Source organism: Panthera pardus, unplaced genomic scaffold, assembly GCF_024362965.1.
Source record: "Panthera pardus isolate Hobbes unplaced genomic scaffold, ASM2436296v1 HiC_scaffold_7, whole genome shotgun sequence".
In the NCBI taxonomy this organism is placed as follows: domain Eukaryota; kingdom Metazoa; phylum Chordata; class Mammalia; order Carnivora; family Felidae; genus Panthera; species Panthera pardus.
This window is the reverse complement of record NW_026527002.1, coordinates 35158311-35180319: the sequence shown is the minus strand read 5'-3', so window position 1 is coordinate 35180319 and position 22009 is coordinate 35158311. Positions and strand designations below refer to the sequence as shown.

General features: G+C 34.7%; 1 protein-coding gene across 3 annotated transcripts in view; it reads left to right on the top strand.

Annotated features, from left to right (window-relative positions):
* MMP16 (matrix metallopeptidase 16) overlaps positions 1–22009 on the top strand; it is a 310239-nt gene that overhangs the window by 273567 nt on the left and 14663 nt on the right. The window contains exons 9-10 of one of the 3 annotated variants that reach the window (XM_019453411.2): positions 4446–4561; positions 11433–13653. The exons of 1 other annotated variant lie outside the window; for it this stretch is intronic. In XM_019453411.2, coding sequence (XP_019308956.1) covers positions 4446–4561; positions 11433–11767 — 451 coding nt within the window. In that variant the 3' untranslated portion in view covers positions 11768–13653. Of the gene's footprint in view, positions 1–4445; positions 4562–11432; positions 13654–22009 lie in introns of those variants that run through there. One more of the 3 variants, XM_019453412.2, reaches the window with a different exon arrangement.

Genomic DNA, 22009 nt, shown 5'->3' with positions numbered 1-22009 from the left:
TTTTCTATACCATTTTTTCTTAGCAGAGAAATTTAACAAAATGCTATATACCATTACATGGACAACTTTTGTCTCTTATGGATGTGACCCATGCTTAAGTCAAATAAAATGAATAAATCTCATTTCTAATCATAATTTATTTTGAAGCATTGATTTGCAGTGCTTTTCTCAAAGAATCAGCAATCTAAAGTCATAATTCTACATTAGAGATAACTGATATATCGGAAGAAAAAAAACTATAAATTTCATTTATAATAGGTTTTATCATTTGCTGACCATCCTGCACAAAATTCCATTTTTTTCCATTATAATATCTAAACTATAAACCCCCAAATAGTTTATTTACCCAGGTTTCATCTGCATATGTTAATATGCTTCTCAGGGAACCCGTAAACTTATTTTTCAGGGAGAAAAACATCAGTGGGATGAGCTTTTTGTTCATTTTGAAATATGTTCAAATATGTTGGAAATTAAAATGCTAACTTGTATTTATGAATAAGCTTCAGCACCTCTTATAAGACAGCTCTGAATATAGTTAGATGATTCTAATCACATTCAAGTTTACTGGATATATATCAAAACTGCCACATAGCAGATAACTGAGGGTCCAAGCCTACACTGAGTGTTTCAAAAATTGTGAAATAATCCCAAATTATAATTTTGCATTATCTGTCAGTGACGAAAGGGAGGAATGTTTTTACTCTGATAAATTCATACCAGAATTATGTTCCTACAAGAGAGTGTAATAGAATTCACATTCCATTAATATTTTCTTGAAATTGTGATCTCTATGAATCTTATGTGCTTGGCATATAATATAGGTGCTCAAAAAAGTGTTGGTGGGCAAATGACTGAACAGAAGGAGGGAAGAAGGAAAATTATACTTAAGTATGTTAAGAGATTGAGAGAGAGTACTGAGAGTAAGAATGCTATGCCCAAGGGAAACAATAACACTAACATGCTAAACTATGAAGCTGAGAGTATTAGAGTTTCAACTCTGCAACTTTTCAAAAGAGTGAATGTGACTAAATCATTATCTTTTAACTGAGTTGAGTGACTATACATACTAAATCTATGGTTAGGACATCATCATAGAAAGCATTGTAATATGCAGTATAAAAGATTGTTGAGGGACTTAAATGAAATAAAATAAAATAATGTATGTGTATAAATTTATTTATAGCTACAAAAGCCTATATAAATTACTGGTATCGTTATAAGAACATCGCTACAACTACTTCTCAGAGAACAAACCTGGTTTCTAAGAATGTAGTTAATCTTTCTTAAATGACACACAGGGTGTGATCCCATTGTCCCCAGGATTTGTAATTGTTCAAAACTTCTGACATAGCAATATTGAAAAGCTTACTTTAAGCTGTAGTTTATATCCAAAAATAACATTTATTATAAGTAAGTCATTATTTAATCTATCATGGAGGGAAAAACCCTACCAAGTAAACTTTGATACAGTATCTACTGTAAAGTACATTCTGATTTTAGAGATGTAAAATGCAAAAAAAAGTTTTTCTTAGAATCTGTGAAAATGAGGCATTAAACATTTTCTCTCTGAGAGGTTTTCTTTTCTTTTCTTTTCTTTTTTTAATGTTTATTTATTTTGAGAGAGAAAGAGTATGCTCATGAGCGGGGCAGGGGAGAGAGAGAGAAGGAGACAGAGAATTCCAAACGGCCTCTGCCCTGCCAGTATAGAGCCTGACATGGGGCTCGATCTCACAAACCCTGTGATCATGACGTGACCCAAAATCAAGAGTCGGACTCTTAACTGACTGAACCACCCAGGTGCCCCTGAGAGCCTTCTTTATGGTCAAGTGCAGGAACCAGTTGACATGTATGTCTATTGTAAACACAAATGAAATATTTACTGAAGAGATGATATCTTGAAATTTAACCAGAGTAACCATTCTATATTCATCATAGAATGTTCTGTGAGAAAGAAATATTCAGAAATATTTTTAAAGCAGATGTTCCCATGAACTAAATGTGAAAGAAAATATACTTCAAAATTGGTAGAACATTACACTAATGATTCTGCCTTCTTGTCTTCAGAAAACAGGCCCAGTCACCATTATATTAGCTCAGTCTTCTCCATGAAGCTTTTCCTGATCTTTCCATCAGAACTGTTCTCATCTTCTTTTGGTGAGAATCTGTGACAAATACCTGTAACAGGGTATTTCCCTCTTTGGATAAAATCTGCCTTGTGGCTTACTTATTGGAATACTTCATGAAACAATCTTTTTCTCTTTTCCATGTAAACATTGAGGATGGAGGAATTGCTAATATTCCAGATGTTACTTGAATGGATGTTTCTAGGAACTATAGCAAAACCTTATGTACAAAACCCCAGAACTCAATAGATAAAGAATCTTCCATAGACCTAGAATAGGAAAATATCCAAAAAAGACCAGGAAATGCTTATTTTTTTCTGATTTCAGCCAAAATACCTGAGATAATGAATTAAGTATGTCACTTCCCAAACCTGTGTTGGTAAAACACTAGCTTTAGAAGATGGAAAGAGATGTTTAGTGGGAAAACAAGGCAAAAGGTTGTCAAATAAATTTAAATTTGGAAAACCGTATTTGGTGGGCACAGAGGAAAGAGGAAGGAATTTTAAAATCAGACCAATTGCTTATAAATCTATCCCTTATTGTCCTCTTAGAAGTCTCCTCTCTTAAAAGGGGACAATGATGACTGTCTGATGGGTTTGTTGTGATTAAACGAGATGATGCACAGAGCATATGCCTGCCCTAAAGTGTCAGGAATACTGGGAACTGCCAATAGCTTCACCCCAGCTTTGTCATTCCTTTTGAATATTCAACACATAAACTTCTTTGACTCTTAGAACATATAAACAATCATGACTGATCCCCAGGAGGGCAGGTTACAGTTTGTTTTTTGGATGTCTAGCAGTTCTGGGAAAGTGGCTGAAGGGCCACCATGTGAAGGCATGGGGATCTAGAGTTCTGACTCTTGGCGAGCTTTCCTTTTATCTGTTTTCCTATCTATACACTGAGGACTCCAGTCAAGACCTGCCCTAAAGTCTACACTCATATACTCTTCAACAACTCCACTTTGATATCTAGCAGGTACCTGAATTTAACATGTCTAAAACCAAAATCGTGATTCTTCAAACCAGCCCAACTCACCTTCCCCCACTTCCCTATCTTACTGAATGGCAACATTATTCTTCCACATGTTCGGGCCCCAGATTCTTGAGTTGCACTCAACTTCCTTCTCTCACATCTTGCATTCAACTCATTAGTAAGCTCTTTGAGATTTCCCTTCAAAATATATCCCAATCCCTTGAATTACCATCAACTCTACAGTTTACATTCCAGTCCAAGGACTGTTGCGGTGACATCCTAACTGGGATTCCTGCTTCTATTTTACCTCCTTAAGTCTATTTAACTCACAGAACCCAGCATGTTCCTTTAAAAAATAAGCCAGATCTTGAAGCTCCTCTGCTCAAAATCTGTGTTGGCCTCACATATCCCTTAGAGAAAACCCAGAAGCTTTGCTGTAGCATAAAGGTCTATCTAATCTTAGATTCTGTTCCCACTCTGAACTTTTCTTCCACTAACCAGCTCAATTCTAGTCACCCTAGCCTTCTTGTGGATGCCTAAGTGCTCCAAGTTTGTGCCTGCCACAGTAACTTTCAATAACTAGTTCCTCTACCTGGAACTTCTTCTCCCAAAAGCTATATGTGTTGCACCTCACTTCTTTCTGCTTTCTGCTCAAATGTCTGACACAGGAAGGACCTCTCTGTTCACTAAAATGGCTTTCCCATATGCCTAGCTAACTTTATCTGCTTGTTTTCTAAATCTTACCACCTCCTACCATAGTATGTATTTATTAATAAATTGTTTTATTGCCTATATGTATCCTAAAATTTAAAAAGATGAGAGCTGGGCATGTCTGCTTTGTTCAAGGTTATATCTCTATAGTGTCTACAATATGCCAGGAACATAAAAGGTACTCAGTAAATATTTGTTAAGTGAACAAATGAATGAAAAATGAATCAAGATTCTGCTTAAGATGATTCCAAAGAAATAAAAATAAAAGTGTTCTGCTGCCTAAGAAAGGTTTTTCAAAAATCATGAAAACCTCTTACTCATCCTTAGGTTGATGATACCCTTTTGAATTGAAAATATATTTAGGAAGCACAATATACTTAGCTAGAATTTTTAAATTAATTTTAGCAGACAGAATAAATATACAATAATAATACCCATTTTTAATATGTGCGAGACAGAAAACAGAATGAATGTTCTTTGTATCCAATGTCTTTCTAATGTTTTTAATCAGTTTTGTAAATCATTAACAGCATACAGCAAGGATTTAATGAATGTTAGCTATTACTGTGTATACATAATTTCCTTCTCTATGCATGTGTTTTGTTTTTTGTTGTTTTTGTTTATTATCCTTTTTAGATATTGGAGATATAGTGAAGAAATGAAGACCATGGATCCTGGCTATCCCAAACCAATCACCGTCTGGAAAGGTATCCCTGAATCTCCTCAGGGAGCCTTTGTGCACAAAGAAAATGGTATGCAGCATATGCATTATATATTTCATGAGTTTATGAAATATTTTAATAATGCATTCTAATTTTTCATTATGAGAGATTAAATCATTAGAAAATACCATACTAGGGCCATAATATATTTATGTGAACTTTCCTTCGTAAATTTATGCTTAATATTATGCTTCAGATGTTTTTTTTACCTCAGCTTATTTTAGTTTATAAGAAAAAAATGAAGGTAATGTTTTAAAATGAAGGGTGTGGATACCTTCGAAGTAACCTTGCCTATTTTTCTATTAAAATTACTAGAAAGTTAAGAGCAGACATATATAGGACAGGAGCTGGTCACAAGGAAGGTATGTTATAAGTGTGGCCTGAGACACAAAGACATCCAGCAATTGTGCATGCTGAAGATGTTAATTTTTAATGCGCACTTTTGGCTTAGAGTGTCAGCAAACAGGGAAGATCCCAATTCAATACAGTCAGGCTAAGTGGCTGAATGATTGCTCAATAACAAGAAGCAGATCAGAGACCTGCCCATGTTCCTTGCTCTCCATCTCAAGATTTGAGTTTCAGCCAGGTCCAAAGTAGAAAGTTAGCCAAGCGACGGAAAATCCATACACTCCTATCTGTTGGTATATGTAAAATCTGAACATCTCTCTCCTCATTCAGAGATTAGTAAATAGGAATAAACCATAATAATAATTAAATATTCCAGAACAATACACAGTATTCCAGAACAATGGAAAGAGAAATAATTCTGAAATACATAGAAAAAGCACACCATAAGAAAATGATATACCATTTGGGTCCTCAATAGCATGAAAGTCTGTAACATATACGCAACAAGAACAAAATAAATATCACTTGCAGGAACAAAATTAAATGTGTCGGATGAGGAAAGAACAAAAACGTTTACTGAAGAAATAGGAGGAAAATGAAAATCAACACCACCACTGAAAACTATAATTAATCATCAGCATATTGCTAGAGTTGAAGACAACTATGCACTGAGTGTAACCCTGAAGGAACTGAGACCTGGAATGAATAAATACCAATCAGAAAAGTCTAAGTACACAAACTGTATTATGACCCTTGTTATATGAAGTGATATACTACATGCTCTATGAAAGTACCCCACAAGTAATATAGTGTAGGCAGAGACAAAGTCAGAAAGAACCTAGAAGCTCTGATCATATAACTTGTTGAGAATTATAGGGGTTTTTTGTATATTCTATTGGTTCATAGAATTAAAAGACCAAGTTAAGATAAAGCCAGTATGTGATAAAAGCAGAAATGCACAGGAAAGGACAGATAGAAATGAAAACATATCTTTCAAAAGGTTATCAATAAAAAAATGAGGGAAGTAACAGTGCAGCCACATTGGAGGCTGTAAAACCAGATCAAAATAAGTTCAAAACCTCAAACTATACAGATGAATTTGAAAAGGACAAAGGAATGAAAGAAATAGGTGAAAAATGATCACATGGAGGCCGAAAATTGAAATTACCCCTACGAATTATAGGTGTCACCGAGGAAGAAGCTAGAGGAGAGGAGATTTCTTGAGGTTAAATTAAAGGGCTTTTATTAAAGCCCAGATAAAACCAACTCTACGTAATATTTACAGAAGTCTTACCACTGCTCTAGACTGTCTTCAGTAAAGATTATCACATAGTATACAAAAATATTGCAAAGAAAATTCAACCGAGATCTTACTGGTTATTACCTCTAGCAAGTTTGATAATAGTTTCTCATTCCTTATCTTTGTTTTATTAACTTTCTAAACTGAGTCTACCTTTTATAATAAAAATAACTTTTAAAATAAGTAATAAATTGTTTCAAAAGATTTAAAAAATACACATAATTTTTTTAAAGTTTATTTATTTTGAGACAGAGAGAGAGTGCAAGTGTGGGAAGGGCAGAGAGAGAGGGGGAGAGAGAGAATCCCAAGCAGGCTCCGCATTTTATCACTGCAGAGCCCAGCATGGGGCTCAAACTTATGAACCATGAGATCATGACCTGAGTTGAAGTCAAATGCTTAACTGACTGAGCCACCCAGGCACCCCTGAAAAAGTACACATTGTCTGAATTCCTTACCACATTAACTTTTCATTTTCCCTGCTTCTATTTACAAGGCCTCTAATATCTGAGATCTGATCAGATTCTCTGGGGAGAAATCATAATTATATTTAAAAAAATCTTGATGCCCCCTGTCCCATGGCTTTTCATATTCTTTTCCATCTGAATATTTAATCATATTCATTCTGTATAAATCAGTGAAATTGTGCTGAAGAGTATATTCTGAACTGAATTAACTCTTTCATAAATAGTTTCTGAACAAGTATGAAGCAACACATCAAAATTGTTTAAGTTAGAATACATAATTATATTCTTTTGGTTATATTAATACAATTAACAAAATACTATCAGTTTTCACCCCTGCCAAAATTCCTACTCAATTTTTTGTGTCCTACAAAACAGGACTGAGACTACCAAGATCATATTCCTATGAGCATTTTCCCCACTCTCTACCCACCTCAAAGGTCAATTTCAGAAGGGGGAAAAAAACAAGTTTTCTTTTATTCAGAATTTCGAGGCTTCTCTTTACAAAGTAAAAAATAATTTTGTAAAATACTGACAAAGAACATGTTGGGGAAAAATCAACGCTTACAAATGACTAAAACCTACAGATGAAACTGCAATATGTCTATGTTTTCTGGACCCCTCCTGTCCAGTCCCCTCTTTGATTTGACTTCAACATTGAGTCACTCTTCATCTTTCAGGCTCTCCTCCTTGAATATCCTTTTTTGCTTACCCTATCCCTTGCACTCAAAATCTCATAATAATCAGCTTATATGCTCATTATCCGCTCTGATGTAAACTCTTTGAAGACAGTCACATAGTAAACATTCAATAAATATTAGTTGTATAAATTAATTTTATGCCTCCCATTACTCTAAAAATTCACTGCCTGGAGGAGATATCTCATTTATCTGAAACACTTGTTCTGTACAATAGCAATACCAAACGATCTGGAAGGCCTTGGTCTGTCAACAGCAAAGTCTCCTCTTTTCATTATCTACAGATGTCATGCTTGTAGCTTCTTACCTTAAATTCATAGTTTACACAATTTCTTCCCTTGGATTTGTGTATGAAAGATGAAAAGTTCAAACTATTAAGTAAACAAATTTGTATTTGTAGTTTGACTCAAAGTAATTCCCCATAAGTCTATGTGCATGGTATTTGATAGTCATAAAGTTAAAGATGATAGAACACTGAATGTTTTCTCTGGTTTATCCTTCTGTCAGCGTAGGAATTTGTTCCTTAGAATCGTCTCCTAGTGGTAATCTTTAAAAAAAAAAAGTCTACAGATTCAGCAATTCAGCTATAGGTTTTTGAAGAGTGCGTTTTATATTATATGCCTCCCTATATACCTACTGGTATTAATTTTGCCATTTTTATAAATGAAATATGAATACTTGGTGCTATTTATTGAATGCCTATCATGTATCAGTTGTGCTACATAAATTCATTATCTAATTGTCCAACATAAATAACTTTTTATGTAATTATTATTTATTAATGAGGAAACTGGCATCAGCTAGTTTAAGTAACTTATTCATGATCATAAGAAAGGCAAGATTATATATTTGAGGTTTGAAACTAGAACATTCTAGCCCCACTGAATGTGCTATAATGTACTATCTCCAAAGAGGAAAATTTAACACCATTCTCTACATTATATCATTAAGGTAACTGATTATCTGTCAAGTCTGGCTTAATTTTTCATCGTGTCACGCTAGACAAATTCAGGCTTTCTCAGAATGTAGCTTCCTGAGCCATCATCCTCCTGGTTTTTGCCTGTAACCATCTAAACAGTTTTCTCATTGTCCTGTCTACTTTTAGTTTCTGAAAACACAGCAATATAAATGAGATTTGAGTCCTGAAGAATATAGTGGAATGATTTCTTCTTAGCATTTATTATTTGACCATGTTTTAAGCAAGAACAAGTTTTTAACACATACTAAAATTTTAGTGAAGAATCACTGAATTACCTCTCCCTCAAATTGTTTCTATGTTACTTGCCATCAAGGCGTACCACCTAGGTATTCTATATTTTCTCCTTAGAAAGTGCACTTCTACGGTAAATACAAGATTCTACTTCTAAACTGTTGCATTTCATTTTGCTGGTTGCAGCCCTACTTTAGCCTGATTCTTGATTCTGTTCATTTGCTATAGTCCCTACTCCCCATTCTCACCCTGGGTTAAAATATACAAGTGAAATTCAAACACATATTTCCACAAGATTCAGTTTATTCATTCACATTTATTAAACACTGATTAACTTCTTACTAATAAATATATCAGAGTGGAAAACAGAGAACGCATAGGCACTGTCATCCAGGAACATCTACTAAGTTAGAACAAGACAATTATGGTAGACAATGTCTCATTACATTTTAGGATTAAGCAATAGAAAAGTCACCAGTAAAATCCAGTCAAATATGAGAGAAGAAAAAGCTGTCACATAATATATTACAGCCCCACTGAATTATTTCTCAGAATTTCTCAAAAAATGGTAATTTGGGTAAGAATTCATCTCAGGTTGCTATTCTTATTAGCATAACATCTAGGACAGTGTAACATCAAAGCTACTCTCAAAAAGGAAGAAGAATGAGTACATCAACATTTCTTCAACCAGGTGCTATTTCATAAGTGGGGAAACAAAACCAGACCTACATTATTGAGTGAGATGAATATTGTGGGATCAAGGTTTGAGAGATTTCTATTACCATGATTTGAGGCCATTTCTTTTCAAGTATTTTTATTATTTAAATTCTATGGACTAGATATGTTACCTCATAACAAATATATTCAGTAAACTACAATCCTACTCCTTTATGTGGAGTGTGCAACTATAAAATGTGGCTTGTATAAATGTAAAAATGGAAACTTCTGAACTTTTGCATCGTACCCAGTAGGTTCACTTAGCTTTGACTAAAAATTAAAGATGAGGACACTTCCAGCTGTTGGTTTCCAGTTTATAAATATAAGAAGTAAATTCACCTGTTTCGAAGGTCTGTTTAATTCTAAATCAATGCCATTATTCAACAGTGATTGTCTAATGTACTATTATCTGGCAAGTCTTCAACGTTTCTTCATCCAAGCTTGTTGAGTAATTACATTGGATTTCATTAGTGTGATCAAATACCAGCTCCCTGCTGAAATATTTGAATCTACATACACCTGCTTTCACTTGGCAAGTTACTCTGATTGCAAAACTGCCCTTCGAAACTAAAGGCACCAGCAGATTTTTATGGCATTGAACAGAATGATTTCCAAAATGAAGTGACCTGAAGTGCTGGTCTCTCCGAGATGAAATTTTTGGAAAGGTGTCAGAGTTTTTTTGTTGCATGGGTGTTACCTCTCACACCTGTGATGTTTAATCAAGAAGCATTTGTTAAAAGAGATCTCTAAAGGACACAGTTTTAGAAAAACCATTAAGTATTCAGTCTCCAGAACTAGATCAAGATTTAAATTCTGCTTTCACCAGGACTTGGACATATTATTTTATCTCTGAGCCTCGGTATCTTTGCCTGAAAAGTATAGGTGCATAATTCCACCTGACAGAATGGTTATGAGTATTAAAGTATGTCATTTACTGAGTTTTAAACACAGTACTTCTTACATAATAAGTGATCGATAATACAGGTTAAAGAAAACCATCATAAATGATTATTAGGCCTACTATTCAAAACAGCTCCCAAAATAAAGTTTTTAATTATAGCATTAAAACATTTCTTCTTGGCTTCTTGAATTTTATCTCAAAGTAAGAATTAAGTCCAATGAGTGTGAGTGTATTCACAAAGAAACTTGACATGAAGAAGCTCTGGATGAAAAGAACTTTTTTTCCCCAATAAAAACAACAAAAATTGAGAGAACAGCCCTAAACACACACACACACACACACACACACCAGCTTTCAAAGTCTATTATCTGCATCCATAATGTTTTGGAACAGAAAGCATATGTACTGCTAGTTACATGAGCTTTCCACAGACCACCTCCTCCCCCATGAAATATGTCAGTTGGAAATATTAAAGATAGAATTGTAGATTGATAGATACTCTACTTTATTAATCCTTCACTATATAAGTAAATAAGAATGTTAAACGAAAAGGACAAAAGGAGAAGGAAGAAAATGGGCATGATGTAGAACCAGAAATAAGGTTAGTGCAGAAATACTCTAAATACTTATTTACTTGCTGAGATTCCCAACAGGCAAAGGAAAACATCCCTATAGTTTTATAACTTACGAATCGTGATGGTTTCTCGTCCAAATGACAAAAGCAAACCTATTGTTTAGGTACAACTGCTCCTGATACTAAGATGACTAGAAATTTCCCCTGAGGTGTTTCATGGAGACGCCTCCTCATCATGTATTGTACAATGTCCTGTCGACAGCGGTCAACGGGCAAACAGTTCTTCGGTTTATAAGGCTGTTTCAGCAGCTTTTAACATAGGTTGATATTATCACCCTGATGTGTAATTCTGAAACAGCAACCTTATAAGTGAAAAATAAGGTCAAGTTCTCTTTCCAGACTAGGAGTAGGTGTGTACAGCATGATCTTTCAACATTCTGCTGTAGATACTTTGGCTCTTGGCTAAGCTTTCCATAGGCATTAGAGGGCACAATTCCTACAGCATATCGGCCAGATTCATTTCAACAGGTGGCTGAGCTGAAGATGTGTTCTTCCTACAAAAACTGAGGGGCCTTCACATACATCATTTACAAAGTAGCCTAATTAAAATGTAAATCTAACTGAACTAAAATTTCTATCCATATACAGTTTCAAAATAAGTGGTACCCATCTGTGTGTGTTTCCCCCTCTAGGCTTTACGTATTTCTACAAAGGGAAGGAGTACTGGAAATTCAACAACCAGATACTCAAAGTAGAACCTGGATATCCCAGATCCATCCTCAAGGATTTTATGGGCTGTGATGGACCAACAGACAGAGATAAAGAAGGACACAGCCCACCAGACGATGTAGACATTGTCATCAAACTGGACAACACAGCCAGCACTGTGAAAGCCATAGCTATTGTCATTCCCTGCATCTTGGCCTTATGTCTCCTTGTATTGGTTTACACTGTGTTCCAGTTCAAGAGGAAAGGAACACCCCGCCACATACTGTACTGTAAACGCTCTATGCAAGAGTGGGTGTGATGTAGGGTTTTTTTTTTCTTTCTTTCTTTTCCAGGAGTTTGTGGTAACTTGAGATTCAAGACAAGAGCTGTTATGCTGTTTCCTAGCTAGGAGCAGGCTTGTGGCAGCCTGATTCAGGGCTGACCTTTCAAACCCAGAGGGTTGCTGGTCCTGCACATGAGTGGAAATACACTCATGGGGAAGCTTCCATGATGCACAGTATCTGCCGTTCTTCAGTCCTTTGTCTTTCTTTGTCATTCAGTTCTAGGCCTTTCCTCTGCACGCTCAATGCCCAGTAAATTTTCAGGATTAACTAAAGAAGAGGAAAAAAAGAAGAAAAGATTCTTCTTAAAGGTTTCTAATATTATTTTCCTTCTGAAGTCTGAGCCCATATCTGGGGGAAAAAAAAAAAAAGCAAAATGGAAAACCCATGAATTTTGCTTTAAAGCAAAGAAAAAAAAAAAGTTAAACAAAAAACCCACAATTGAACTTTCAGGAAAGTGTGAAGACCCAAAACAGCTTTGTCTCCAAAGAAGATAGCTCTCTGACTGCTATGGATAGTCTCCTACACTTCATTTTTGTCAGGTGGGAGATCTGGAAAATACATGCAGGACTTTAGACTGTTGGGACAGCCATTTTCCAACAAACAAGGGGCCAAAATATCTGCAATATAGTAACAGCCTTAATAATAATACATCCATTTTTCGTTTTATACAGCTGTTCTCAGCTATGTCCTCAATGTTTCATCACATTTATACTCATAGCTATATTCAAACAGGACCTTTTGATTGTTTTTGAAGTGTTTCTAATCCCCTTCCTGCCACCTGACCCCTGCATCATTGTGATAATCTCCCCAAGTTGTATTAGGCCATTGCCCCAGGCCTTCCATGGGTCTGTCAGAAATATTCATTATAAGCGGAGCAAGAAGCAGTATGTCTCCAAAGTGGTTTAAAGTGACAGTTATTTTACAAGGATATGTGACACTAGTAATACATTGGTGTAACCCTTTGAGAACTATCAGATCAGCTTTCAGAGTCTTAGGCTTGTCAGTCTTGCTGTCTGGTAACTTACAGAACTGGGCAATGGTAAACACAGGCACAGGTTCAAGAAGTTCAGGTTTTTAAAAAAGATATCCTATAACCCCATGTAATTTTTAAGAGATTTACGGTACTACGTAAATGCATTTATAGCAAACAGAAATGATGTTCCTTGCCAAAAAATTTTCTGGCAAATAAAAAGATATTTTATTAAGAAAATATAAGAGTGAAATTTTATTCGAAGAAGTGATTATGATAGCCTAAGTCTTTTTTTTATTTTTCTTAGACATATTGAATTTCTGTTTTAAGGTCCATTGCATGAAAATTCAATTTGCCTTGGTACATGCAGTTAGCATTGCCATTTTACAAATGATTTAAAATGATGACTCTGAGATTGCATGAATATCTCTAGTACATTACCTATTGCATGTCAACCATAGTTCTCAAAGGGTTAGTGTGGCTTCTGGCATTTAGCCATCCATTTGATCACTGACAGAGCCAAGAGACCACCAAAGCATTTCATTGTTGAGTGTAATTTGTCCTAACAGCAGTATTGTCATTTTCATGTGACCTGCAGAGCAGGTTTGTATCAATATTTTTTTCCTAGAGAAAAGTCAGCAACTGACAGACCTCTTTATTGATTTTTAGGAGCTGCTTCTTGCAGTGAAAGGCTTTACAGCCACTGGGCTGTGAACTTATTAGAGATGGTCAGAACGAACGCACCCCATGAGTCAGACATTGGCTTTGTGTGAAAGCCAGCTTTTGAGGGGATTAGCTTTTGAAACAATGAACAGCTTGCCTTGAACTTGATTATTGATCTGTTGACTGTCATTAACAACAACTTAAACATTGTCTTCTGTGAAAATTTTCCTTGAAGAGTCCTGTTCTATGTCTTTGCCCTTTGACCTTTAACTTGCAAACTGGCACAAACTGAAGGAAATCTGGTATTGCTTCTCCTTTGGAGTGTTAATTGTACTCTAAAACCCTAGTAAGCATGAGCTGTTTCCTTAGAGTAGAGAGAGAGAGAGAAAGAGTGTCGACGGTGGTTCTGCAGATGGACACTTTGCAATTTACATGCACACTCAAAAAATGCCCTGTAGGTAGAAGTGACTTTTAATTTTCCTTTAATATAATTTCAAGTCTAAATTCATCATTTTAGGTACAAATATAAAACTATAGGGGATAAACAACAACAACAAAAAACTCTCAAAATACTTGAATGGCCAGTGTGGCTTTTATATAAAGCAAGAATTTTATACTAGTGAAAATTTCTTACTCATTTGCTAATAATACATATTTCCAGATGATTTTTAATGAGTGTAGGTACACACATTCTTATTTGGAAATGGATAGTTTGGCTGCCTTGAATTTCTATTTATACTCACCATAGCATGAAAATTAGAATGTCTTTCGGTTAAACAACATGTTTATGATTTGGTTTGGGAAAATATTTTGTAATCCCGGGTGGCATGTTACAGAGCCTTGCAGGTTGTTATTTCTTACAACCTGAACATGTATAACGTAAGGCTAAGAAAAAAGAACAGTTAAAAAAGAGGAATGGCTTTACAGTAAAACAGTATGTAATGCAAACTGTATTTTGACAGGATATCAGAGATTATGTACATGAGGGCCAAGAAAGCATGGGGAGAGGACCAAAATCAGGCCTGTAGCTTCACTTCAGTGCTTCCATTCCAGATGATGCTGATATTATAAAGAGTTAGTCACTTATATTGAGCATAGAGGACTATCTACATAAGCTCATTGATATAGTGTTTGCTTATGAGAGGGTTTAATCCTTTTAGGACCTTGATGTCAAGAAAAAAGATGACTGGAAATTGTATTTTGCTAAACGTAGAAATGAGGACTAAGTCAGTTGGGGACGTGAGTAAATCATTGAGGAATTCCATCAACCTGCATTGAACATTGATTTTTTTTTTCTAAAATGAGAAAGAAACTGAAGAAACAATCTTTTGCCTCTTTACTCATTTGTCACAGTATCCTGATCCATCAGAAGACTATAAGTATCTAAGGGCTAGAAAATAACCATAGCATTAAGAAAGGAAGGACTCTGACATTATGCTTGAATTCTAGGAATGTCATGGCTAAGTGCTGGGTCATATTTACTTCAATGTGAGATGAGATTTGTGTGATAAGAAAAAAACATATACAGCTTCTCTCTTTACTAGAACAGTTACAATTTCAGGTGTGAGACTACAAGAGATGAGAAAATATTAAGCTCAATATAACCACAAACCTCACGATTCTATTTGTTTATCGTACACAGGGCACTTTGTGAGAATGGTTGCTGACTCTTCTAACATTTGGGGTTTGGAAAAAAATCTCGATCTTCTTGGAATAGTGAAAGAGAGAGCGACCAATTGGTCTAGCACATAAGAACAGTGATTCAAAAACATCGTGGAATAAATTTCCATGGGTCAACAACATAATGTACCAGTTCAGTATCAATAGAAACATGCAATCTATGAAATATTTTTCATCAGACCATCACTAATAGCATGGAAAGTTCTAACTTCGGGTTTCTCAAATTGCAATCAAAACACATTCATGATCACAAAACACAATTCTCCTTCTGTTTGATTATTTCTCAATACTTTAACATAGACACAAATGTAAACAAGGTAATGTTCCTTACATAAATGAACTATATAGTTTATAATTTTAGCCAAATATTATTGTTCTGTATATTATTAACTGGACTGAAATGAAGTATTAAAATAGTCAATCAGACTGTATTCCCTGTAAAGCAGTAAATCCACATCAGACCATAGAGGAGGTTGTGAATTTAACTATCAACCCCTTTTAGAACAAAGTGTCTACTGACATGGCAATCAGAACAGGTGAATACAGAGACTCTTTACAACTGCAGAGATACCATAGATAAATTAGAGAACATTATATGATACTAGCAAAGACAACTTCTGTTATAAATCAGAGGGCAAGGCTTTTCTGAATCAGATGTAATAAATTACTAAGTAATAATTTACAGAAAATAATTACTAAGTAATAAAGGATAGAGACTGATTTACTGAAATAAGCAAGTGTTACTTTTACTAGTCAGATTGCTTGTGATCTTTTTCTATTGACACAATTGGTTTCATATACGGTAATCTTATTTTTATTCCCTTTCTGTGGGTGATTAAAAACTCAGTGTGGTGGATGAGAACATTGCCGAACTTCACCGGTAGTTCCAATATGTGGATGATGTGTATATACTGGATCCTAGGTATAGTAATATAATATTTCCAAGTTCTGCATATTATGCTGATATCTCTAGTATGATACAAATACATGCCCACACTTTGTGAATCTTACAGTAGAATAACAAATGTGTCCATATTGACTAAATTCAATGTGCTGATGAGAAATGGATGTTATAATCAAGTAGACTGAGTTAACACAAAAGTCATGAAAAGATCTTTTTTTTTTTTTTAAGTTTTGGAATTATTTCCAGAAACTAATAAAGGCGGTGATTTACAGATAGTATTGAGTCTGTGAGATTGTAACATGTACTGAAACAACCTCGTGGATGGTGGTGAAATCTTTTTCAGTAAAACATAGCAAAGAGTTCATTTAATTTTTGATGCTCTCAGGAGCACATTCCAAAATATCACAGATGTCAAACGGAACATGCCGTCTGAAGCAAAAATGTTAAATTCAGATAAGCTATTTATAAATAGCTGTAAATACAATCTCAGCCAATATATGATATCGCAGAAGGTTTCAAGTCGATAATAGAGGGTCTAACCATTTCATTACATTTCATGCACCTTCCTGATACTGACTTATTGTGACCACAGGTTATAACTGGCAGAGGATATGTATCTATGTTTTAGGTTACCTGTTGCCTAAGAGGAAATCATAGCTACATCAGAAAAGTTTTATAAGTTATATTTTAAAAATTAGTACTTTATATAATAAAGAAAACCGCAACCGGACATAGCACCACACCATAAATATTAAAATTTAATATTATATATATATTAAATATAATGAAAGTGGAGGAAAAGGAAAAATGAGTGTTTTGTAAAATATAAAAACATACTATAGCACTCCTTAATACAACTGGAAATCTTACTTTAGCAAGTATTAGAACTAGAGAAAAATGCAACTTCAAGCTCTCCATACTAGTCATGGGTATGTGACATATCAATGTATATAATTAACCAGTGGTCTTTAGATGTTACCCTGCATAAACACATCTCATACTAATGCACTGCCTTATAGGCTAAAAATGTCAAAAGTTAGGTGTTCGGTAACCTCAATTGGAAAGATTTAGAATGTTAGAATCTCCTGAGAAAAGCCACTTTTCTAGGATAGACATTTACCTCAGTAATCGTATAACACAAACACTTGGCATAGTAGCAAAGAGCTTGCCTTTGTGTTCTAATCGTACCCTTTGTCTTTCTGTCCTACTCAAATGATTTTTTGCTTCCACTGGTGTCATTTTGAAATGATTCAGAGATATTTCAGGTCAATTGAATAACAGTTACAAATATCTCTTTCAATATGTTATACGTATGTCTACTTTGAAATTTAAACCAATAGTATCTAAAGCCTAAGAGTGAACGCTGATCTGAACAAACGCTGACAAATTCACAGAAATTGGGTGGAAGATAGATATTGTAAAATTTGTCAATTTTCTGGCGGAATACTAAAGTAGCAGCCTTCAATTTTTAAACAATTTGTGAGCTTATAAAAGGACAGAGACATGCATCTTCTGTTTCGAACAATGCTAATTCTTTATATGGAGTAAGGTATAAGATCATGAGTGCTGTAACAAAGCACATCACAGACACTCAAAACTAAGCTCTTTAAGGAAAATGAGGGCATACCCAGTTAATTCATGGTCAGTGCATAAGAATAAAAAACATACGAAGGATATTTATTTATGAAGCTTTCTGAAGATTCTATACCTTTTCAATTTAAAGAGCAGTGTGTCTTAAAATTTATCTTATGTTAACATTGGACTGGCGATAATATTCAAGTTTTCACTCAGTGTGTCTTTACATTCAAGGGCACACTGGGCATCGTAGGACAAATACATCATAAACTAGAATGTTGTGCTGATTACATAACTTTGCCATGTGCTCTTCTATAGAGCTGGATTTATATGCCCTTAAGAAGGGAGACGAAAATCAGTTAAATAGAAAAATGACCATACGATAATTGTATCATGTGAGGCCACTTAGCTTCAGAGCAAGATGTTATTAACCCTCATTTCCACGTAGAAAAACCGGAAGAAGAGAATGGTGAACATGAATAAAATGATTAACTTTTGACTTATGAAGATGTTTCTTGAGTATTTTATCCACTTGTTTTTCTCCTTGAAAAAATATCACACAGAATACAGACATATCTGTAGCACTTGGTCTGTAGCTAGATTGGATCCCAGGCATAACATTGTTTGACACAGGCCTTTTTATACATGCCTCATATACGATGAAGCTTTGGTGAGATGTGTCTGCATGGTAGAATGCTTTTTCCTAGGCTAGGATATGGTGCTGCTTATACTTGCCACCTTTTGTACGAATATATGTTTCTATGTTGGCCTGTCTTGCTGAGATATGGATGAATAAAGCCTGGTGTGAGCTGTCTATTTGCAAAGTCACTAGAATGCATGTTTCATTTGTTCTGTTGTAATGCCAGTTTGGACTTGCTCCCTCTCTATACATTGACAACCCAGTTGTGAAGGTAAAATGTAGTTTCCTTGAATGAATGAATGATTCAATCCTTAAACCAATGTCTTATTTTTGCTTACCACTGAAATACTATCACAGAGGCCACATTATTGCCTGTCTTCTCACAGCTCTTTAGTATGTACTATTGCCTGGGTAAAATTAGGTTTTTGCCTTTTTCGTCACTTCTTTTGTATCTGACGCGGAATACGTTATTCCTTTGTATGTTCATAAATACAAATTTTCACAATCTTAGTTACTTTGTTACTTCCAAACAAACCTGATTTCCAAACCAGGATGATTGCGTGTCTGGTTTTTCTGCTCCTCCAATCCTGAAATTATTTGTTTGCTTTCTGTGAACACACAGACGGTTGGGAGGGCTATACTATTTTGTGTCGTCTTATGCAGTCTGTGCCTATATTTGCATTCCTTCCCATTTCCACCTTGCCCTTCTTTTAGTTACAGATTTGATTTCCCCTTCCATCTATGAAAACCAGAATTGAGCAGCACTGTACATCAGACTTGGTGCCTGGAAACTCTGTCTTTGTTCCTCAGTAATTTCCTTCACAAGTTTCACGCAAAGACAGTCCCAGTCAATTTCACACACCTTCCAATCTCTTACGTTGGATGCTAACTTTTTTAGAGTTATTCCCCTGAGAAAAGTGAAATGCTGAGTATGAAGGCTGTTGTCTGTTGATAAGCCAGCTAAGGAAGTTTGCTTTTGGAGAACGTTTCTTAAATAATTATACAGGAAAGTAAATACCATAAGAGTGTTCTGCTTAAGGTACATCATGAGTACAAAAATGCCTAAAACCTCAGTTCTTTGGTCTATTTGCCTTTATGTGTAAATTACATAAATCACATGTATATTATAAAGAGAGTGAATAAGAGAATAAGGGGTATTACAGCGGCAGCATTTTGCTGCATTGGTTTTGACTGCATCAGCATTTCTATTGTGAACCTCTATTTTCAGGGGTTTTAGAGACTCACCCATAAAAATTTGCTTCAGGCTTAAAAGTCTTGAAAGATTTTTTTTTTAGGTATATAATTTTAAACAAATATATCTTGTTTTTATATTAGAGGAAGGAAATAAATGGAGTTTACTAGTTCAAATTTACGCTACTATAACTTTTAATATAAAACTTAATTTTTTATCAAAAAAATAAAATCTAATTAGTCCATAGTCTATTGATGGTTTTTAAAAGAATCAATTATTGATACTGAGAAAATTGCCTGCTTCGTCAGTATAGTAACCTTTCTTCAAGATGTTTTAAAATCTGTATACTTGTATTAACATTATCTTGATTCCAGTAGTGGATCAGTATGATAATGAACAGAATTTATGCCATCCATATGAGCTATCTGGTAATAGAGATTTGGAAGTGTATAGTGTGTGTGTGTGTGTGTGTGTGTACATACATATACATACACACAGTGTGTGTGCGTGTATGTATGTATGTGTGTGTGTGTGTATGCCCACATACACACACACATACATATTTAACAGAATAAGGGGAAAATGCTCCCATAAATTTAGTTTATCAAATAAATACCATATACTATATTAAAAAATAATTGCACATACATTTGTCTTTCAGAGCCAGAATGAGATGCAAGCAATTGCAAAGGAAAGTTGTCTCTTGGGTAAACAATAGACATTTTATAGCTTCTTATGAAAACCATTTTTCCTTTCTATATTGTGGTTATGGGAAATTAAAAGAATGTAATGCATATAATTAATGCAGACTTTATTTAAATAACATTAAAATATGAAGCAGAGAGAAACATTAGGAAATTAAATATTTAGGTTATTATCTTTTGGTTTGCTGACAATACTTTGCCTTTATTTTAATTCCCCATGATATTTTCAGTTCTGGAGAGGGTATTAAAATCTAACTTTAAGCTTCTGGATTGTTCACATTACACTCAACACTACTTCATTAAATTCTTGATAATATGTAGTCTTCTGTGTGCAAAGAAAGAAATAAATAACACATTTATTTGCTGAATGAGCTTTAAGATTTGCAAGTTGTTAGTGGTTTTTTGCCCACACAGGATTCTATACATTTATAACATCTTCAATCTGGCATATAGATATATATATATTTTTTCAGATAGCTTCTACTGACAAACACAAAGCTTGTTTGTGTGCAAATATAAGGCTAAATAAATGGTGCTAAAGTGTATTATGACTGTCAGATATAATCAGGCAAAATTTTGTGGTGCTTAAATTAATTTTTTCATTGATTTTATTGATCAATGCATTGAACAGTGTTTATTATTCACAAGTTGTCTTTTATTAGTAAAACAAGGCCTCATAGCACATTGTTAAATAAAATGGTTGACTAGTCTATGTAACAGCTCACCAAGCTACTATCTCTTCAACTCCTTATAATGTTGCGTCATTAAAGGTCAAGGGGTCATGCTATTAATCTCATCGCTGCAGACCATTAACATGACTGAACTTTTCCACAAAGTACTTATGTTTACAATGCTATAACCCTTTGACTGCTGCGGCAACCTTTAACCACACAAATGTCACAAGCTAGAATCATCAGCATGGTTCTTGCCATGGCAATCAAAGAGTTAAGGGCTGTGCAGTGATTTGTTTTGTATTTATTAATTTATATTTATTTTGTTTCCATTCAAGGAGGGGATTTTGGGTGGGGCAGTTTTTGTCTGCTGTAAGTGTCTTAACCTAGGGAAGGGTTAAATGGCTTTTTATACTATTGCATCTTCTGTATTTACCATCAATTCATTGTGTTGTAATTTAAAAAAACTGTCAATAAATAAGAGAAAAGAAAACAGTTCACAGATATTGTGGTTTTACTCAATGAATGATATACATGCATTTATGACTAATATGGAGGCTGTGATGTATAGCAGCCTGCACTCTGTCTTCCTAATCGATATGAAGCAAAATGACAACCCTAAAATAATTTAGGCCAAAATTTCCTGTGCGTTTGCCTGAATCATCAAGTATATTAAACTGGCCACATCAACTGGAGAATTGTTTAACAACCAACTAGATGCATATGACTGGCCAAGGACAGGAGCAGGAAGAATCACTGCATCAGATATATTTCAGGCCAATACCCATGAACACAGGCTGTGTTAAAATGTCATCACCACTTGACAAGAATAAAGATTACTTTTTGGATAGGTGAGTGTAATTTATTGTTTAAAGTCATACATCATGACTGTCTAGGTAGGTCTAATCAAGGGTGTTAATTTTTATAGCAAAAATCTTTGGCAGAACCCCATTTAATACTGTTTTTTAAATGGTAGGACATTTTAAAGGATGGCTATGAATAACCATGAGTCAAGAACAGATGCCCAGAAAACAGAAGTAAAGATAAACATTTCCATATCTACATTTTATTAAATTATCTTGAACAGAGGATCCACTATGAAATCTCTTGCAATGTCAAAGACTTGCATGAAATCAGGTGCTAAAGTCAAAGTTTCCTGAAAATCAGATCTCATGTAATATCAATAGTCCCAAACAGTCGTCTGAATTTTTGGAAGAA